Source organism: Paramormyrops kingsleyae, chromosome 18, assembly GCF_048594095.1.
Source record: "Paramormyrops kingsleyae isolate MSU_618 chromosome 18, PKINGS_0.4, whole genome shotgun sequence".
Classification (NCBI taxonomy): Eukaryota; Metazoa; Chordata; class Actinopteri; order Osteoglossiformes; family Mormyridae; genus Paramormyrops; species Paramormyrops kingsleyae.
Genome location: NC_132814.1, coordinates 27,709,537 through 27,715,536, shown reverse-complemented (window position 1 = coordinate 27,715,536; position 6,000 = coordinate 27,709,537). Strand labels below are relative to the sequence as shown.

The 6,000-nt window shown below is 41.2% G+C and overlaps 1 protein-coding gene across 5 annotated transcripts in view; it reads right to left on the bottom strand.

Moving 5' to 3' along the window:
- Positions 1 to 1,521: 1,521 nt before the first annotated feature.
- Positions 1,522 to 6,000, bottom strand: part of LOC111854397 (ETS-related transcription factor Elf-1-like) — a 28,848-nt gene continuing 24,369 nt past the window's right edge. For all 5 annotated transcript variants that reach the window (XM_023832306.2, XM_023832304.2, XM_023832307.2 and 2 more), the window contains exons 8-9: positions 5,568 to 5,909; positions 1,522 to 4,644 (exon numbers count right to left, since the gene is read on the bottom strand). In XM_023832306.2, coding sequence (XP_023688074.2) covers positions 3,825 to 4,644; positions 5,568 to 5,909 — 1,162 coding nt within the window. In that variant the 3' untranslated portion in view covers positions 1,522 to 3,824. The remainder of the gene's footprint in view (positions 4,645 to 5,567; positions 5,910 to 6,000) is intronic.

Genomic DNA, 6,000 nt, shown 5'->3' with positions numbered 1-6,000 from the left:
GATTAGAAAGTTGCTGGTTCAAGCCCCAGCTTCAGCAGAACAGTCTATGGAGCCATGGAGAGATGACAGGGCTGTTGAAGAAAAGCAATTCTAATGTACTTAAACAAATTTGCATGTTGTCTGTCAGCTCTACCAGCTGTGGAGAGCAAGGTAAAGGGGAATGTTACAGTATGGCTGTGCTGAAGTTCTGCTCCAGCATCCTAACTTAGCACACAGACTTTAATAAACACTTTTATTTGCATAAGCACTGCTATACATCTATTCACCTACTCAGCATACCTTGAATATCAGAGCACAGGGTCAGCCAACAGCCCCAGAGCTGGGGGTTAAACACCTTGCTCAAGGGCTCACAGACACATAACCATTTCACCAGGGCTGGGGCTCAAAGCAGGGACCTCCAGCTCATGAGAACAGAGACTTAACCCACTGATCCACTCACTACCCACATACGTGAAGGCAGGACCCTGGGGCAGAAGTCTGTCTGGAAAACATGAGTCTGAGCCACATTTAACAAATAAAGATGCCTTATGTGCACAGCAACACTGGAATGTTTTTCTTCACCAAGTCCATCTTATGCTCTGTTGTGTGTGTGTCTGTATGTGTGTATTTGTGTGTGTGTGGCGATTTCTGAATGACATTTGGCCCCTGGATCAAATTCATCTTTCTACATAGGATGACATTCAAATATCCATCATCCTTTGCTAGTCACTGACAATGTGTTAATTAATTACATCTATCTAATGATATCCAGGAAATAAGAGAGTTAAGTATGTCTCCTTAATAATATGAGCATTCACAACATAGGAATAGTTTAAACTTATCAATACCTCAATTGAAACTCTGATAGACCAGAAGAAATAAGCATTTTACATAGTAAACCATTTATTTTATTCTACAAAATGAGTCATAGTATTGACAATGTGGAATAGTAACATTGAGATTTCAGTCTAATTTGTCTTGTAAATAATTTGGTTTACATCTTAATATTATTGGTGTAGTGAATCTAAACAAGCAAAAATGAGAAATTAAAAAATATGTCATGAAATATCATGTCGTTATTACCTGAAGACGGGAAAATAACTACACAAAATATCATTGAAATTATGTATAAATATGCCAGATATTCAAGGATAAGCCAAATATATTTAGATTTTCCACAATAAAATATTTATGTTGACAAATTCTTGAGCAAAAGCTCCTTCCCGCAATGTTTTAAATAACATTTCATTATTATTCACAATTAAATCTTTCTAATTACAGTCCACTTGAAACCAGGTTGATACCAGGACTGTGCATTTAATATTAAATAATATTTTATATTTTTTCCAGCCTTCCAGCTATCTTTCAGGCAAATTATTGTAATTCAAATCAGAGGTAGAGGAAAAGTGTGTCTGTACAATTATATGGTATTACGGTCTACTCACCTACCAGGACAGCATTACATCACTGCTGCCTTCCATTTAACTATATGGTCGATTTTTGGAAAATTTCAATTAAAAAAATAATATTCGGCTCAGAACACATGGTTTGAATGATTTATTTTCTTGCTGTAAACAACATTTTTGAGGAGGATACAGAAATCTGAAAATGACAGTAATAATGACAAACATAATGGAAAAGTATCCTGGCATTTCTCCGTGACACACAATCAGCAATATATTTCACAGCAATTTCAGCATATTCACACTTTTCGTGTACTTCTTAAAGAGACATCTTTTATTTAATTTCTCTTTTAAAAATCGTTACTTCCGATACTTGATTGCAAATTCTGGTGAGCACATTAAAGAAAACAGCATTACATCTTTGAGCGATGACAGAGAAGACAGACGTGAGAGCTCTGCAGCAGCCTAGACGCTATAGTCTGAGTGTGCAGGAAATGCCTTTGTGTTAGGAGCACACTTCAATCAGAGCTGACGCTTGTTACCATGACATCGCCATGGTGCCACAAACATGCTACCCTGAAGATTACAAAGCTCTCAGTCATGAGTTTTGATTGAAGAGCAGTGCTGTACTAAGGCTTTGATAAAAAAGCTCATGTCGTACCCATTCTACCTGAGTGTTAGGAGACATTAGCAGATGGCATGTCTGCATGCAAGGTATTTCAACCATTGCCACTACTTTGAATATAATGTATGTTTGAAATGACATATATTTTGGTATGTTGAAGCATGTAAGTTTAACTGGTTCTCTCCAAAAAATAAAATAAATTGCCAGCCCACACTTTCTTGCAACAAATTTAGCAGTCGACGTACACTGAAGCTCTCATTGGATTTGCAGCCCCCACCGAGAGCCTAGTACCCTGTCTTTCAACCGACATGCTGAACAGTCCAACTCAAGCCATATAACCCGACCTACACTTCAGAAACTTAAACCAGTGAAGGATATGGATACTTATCAACTGGAATTCTTTTTTCGTCCTACCGAATTACGAGGCCATTTTTACAGTTCATATCATCACTGTCACATAAAACTGTAAAGTTATTCCTGTCGTATAAAGCTGGAAAAGACACCTGCAATACAAATGTCAAGAGATATTTAGCAAATAAGAATCCGCCACATAAAAATCCCTGAATTTATGCTTCATTTGCACGTAATTGTGATGAATATTTAAAAATATTTTCATAATGTGGAATGTTATTCATGCACATGTCCTTACATTCATTTCCTCTATATATTTTGAAAAAATAAAATGTACTATTAAAATATACTTTATATCATTCAATACCCAAATAAATATATTTGCAACCTGACAAAAATGAACCCCCCCCCCCATATATTTGTCTTTTTTTATAAAAAATATTTAAAGCTCTCACTGTGACTTCAACCAGTAATTTAAGCTGGAAGTCTTCAGCTTTAAATTCATATCTTCATGGACAGACCAGGCCATTCTCATGGGAATTTACCTCACTGACACAAGCAATTAGGTGAGCAGTGGATCAGGGGCCCTAACACAGTGTGAATTTTTATATCTCTTTGAGATAATATTCCTCACCAGACAGCCTAAGTATGCCAAACAATCCTGGAATGTCCTAGGAATTGGCACAGATCTCCAGATGTTCGGAATCACAGAGACATTAGTGATCAATTTCACAAAATTCACAAGACATATAAAGCAAGTGCTTTCAGGAAAAACAGATTACAGTGCATGACTGTCAGGAGTACAGCTTCCTCCTCCTCAGAATTTCTAACTACCTTCCAGACAAATTATGGTTGCACCATTTCTTTTCTCTAAAAGCCAGAAATTAGTTCTGACTACTTGGGCTGTCTGGCGCTGACATCATACTAGAAACAAACATTTCCGTGTGGAAGGTTCTTTTGGGCATGCTATAGGTGACACATTTATATTTTATTCCAGGCATTTCATGACACCTTGTGTCACTTTACCCAGTCTGTCACTTTCGTTTTCTTTTTCTCCATCACTGCACCATATAGCACAATCCACTCAGAAAGTGCTCAAGCAGAGAGTTTAATGAAATGTGCCGCCTAGGAGACGGTGCATTTAACTAGCACTCATAGATACAACCTGGTTTAAAAAAAAATTTCTTATTCAGTGTAATATGGGAGCAATCAGTCAGAGTATATCCTGCTACCCTCCCTGAAGGTAATAATTAACATTAAAAAGTAAAAGAGAAATCAATTCTTAATTTCAAATGTAGGCACTATATGAGCAAATACATTTTAAGGCTGGATTGTATGCCTTTTTAAAAGCAATAAGTTATTTATTCCCTTCTGTAGGAAAGAAAGGGCAGATTGCTAGAGAAATTATGTTTTTGGATTGTTTCCTGTACATGTTGTGCATTTGGCGCACGGTACCGGGGTTTGTTCTACGTCTGGACCTGATCCAGACTGAAATGAGATGCAGCCATGTGAACAGAAGCAGGAATGACCGGGAGGCTCTGCTGCAAGGCTTCAGTCTCCTTCCTCTGGCGCTCGGGCCGACGTGTGGCTTCTCCTTGGACCTCCAGCACCTTCACAGGAGTCAGGCCCTCCGTCAAGCTGCTGAGCAGCATGATGCTCCGCTTCTCAGCGCCTGCTAATTCCCTCGGGGCCCCAGTCGCCAAGGCCTCTGGCTCTGCCTTCAGAGCGTGACCAGCCATGACATCCTCGTGGGAGACCCCTGCACCATCCCTGGTCTCATTCTCCGAGGAGTTTGTGCGACGGCCCGGTGTCTGAAAGTACTTTGGGTCCAAAATGTCCTCTTTGATCTGCAGGTCCTGCATCTCACCATCTTTCAGCACTGCTGCAATCACCAGTTCAGATTGTCCACTGGCCTCTGCTACCTGCCCACTGGCGTTGAGGCTAACCAGGCGGCTGAGGCTGCTTAGAGAGGCTGACTGGGCCACAGGGCCAACCAGTTCCTCGCTAGAAGAGCACAGGGTGGTGAACAGTAGCTGTTGGGAGTGAGGGTCATCAGAGAGAACATCCACTGTGGATGCTGGGAAAGCCAGCACATCCTTGGCTGTGGGCATGTGGGAAGGCATCGGGCGCAGTATGAGCCTCTGTGTGGATGCAAGGCTCGCACCCCCATTGGCCAAAACAGCAGAGATGGGTACAGTTTGCAGGGTGACCATGCCATCGTCCTGGGAGCGCGATGTAAGCACCATGGGCACTGTGGCCTGAACAGAGCCGGGTACACTGATTGTCCTGCAAAGACAGAAAATACGTTTCCGCAATTGTGTTTCAGGAAAATGCCCGGCAACCATGTCTAATACTGGCCTTCATGACATCCCATTTGCGAATAACTGAGAGCCCCTCATTTAGTCACTTGGCTAGGATCCCAGCTTGCCCATTGCGCAACATCCCAACAGACCACTGCAAAATGAAAGTCTAGCATCATGTAAATTATTATACGCTCTGGGCAGCATGCTGGAAATGAAATTCAGCCTGAAATAGGAAAGCAATAAGCTGTAACTGGCTCTGTAGCCAATAGAACAAGGCCAGCACCTGAAAGGCAAACAGTGCATACTCTGATATAGATGTGTGCAATATCTCCTAAGAATAATGTATTTATATTTTAACTTCATTCAAAACACAATACATATAAAAATATACATTAAATATTATTCCCTATCAGGAAATTCTGTGCTGTATTCACATAATCAATAGGAGAACAAAAATATATTATGTATACAAGCTGTATGACAATATTTATATTAGAAGGAAACCTGAAGAGCCCCCATGACTTGTAATTCCCTGTGAATTAATGGGTGTGTGAAAAGGTGACATACTGTTTGTACAGTTTTTTCTTCTGCAAGTTTCATTGCTTATTAGCCCTAGAATTCCTTACATATTGTCACCAGTACAACCATTACTCTGTGATACTACAGCAAGGTCCCTTCTGCAACTAAAACCAACAAACCTCCTCTAAGTTTGAGGTTACCTGTAAGTGCTCTCACCAGCTGCACTATGTGCTGATTACAGCAAAATGAGCACAATCTGATGTAGATTCCTACACTATAAAAAATGGAAAAAACACAACAGAACAGGTACAGAACTTGCTGGAAAACAACCAAGCCAGCCATGATATTTTGTCACCCAGAAGCTTAGCAAGCACTCGTTCTCCTTACTTCGGCATTTGCACAGTGGCTGGAGCAGAAGCATCCTGGTTTGGCTGCAGCCCACGTTCTGCTCGGCAGTCTTCCTCATCCAGGTGCCTCTGGTTGGGACTCCGTTTCCTCCTTGCAGACCTCAGCAGCTTCTCTCCAGCTTTTCCTGGATCAGGCCGGGAGGCCCCATGGTTGATGGCCCTTCCATGAGATGTCACACTATTCCCTCTATGGCCTGGGACATATTCTGCTTCAAGATTTTCATCATCTTCAATGACAACCAGGTCTGTCGGCATCTCCTTGAACTGGTACACCAGTCTCTGGCCCTCGACCTTGGCGAGGATCCCTCGCTGGTAGTAGTACCTTGGAGAAAGAGAAGGATGAGTAAGTGCTATGAAAGTAGCCAGGGCACGTCAATGAATCGTTTTAACTGGATTTCACCATGCTGTGTCCC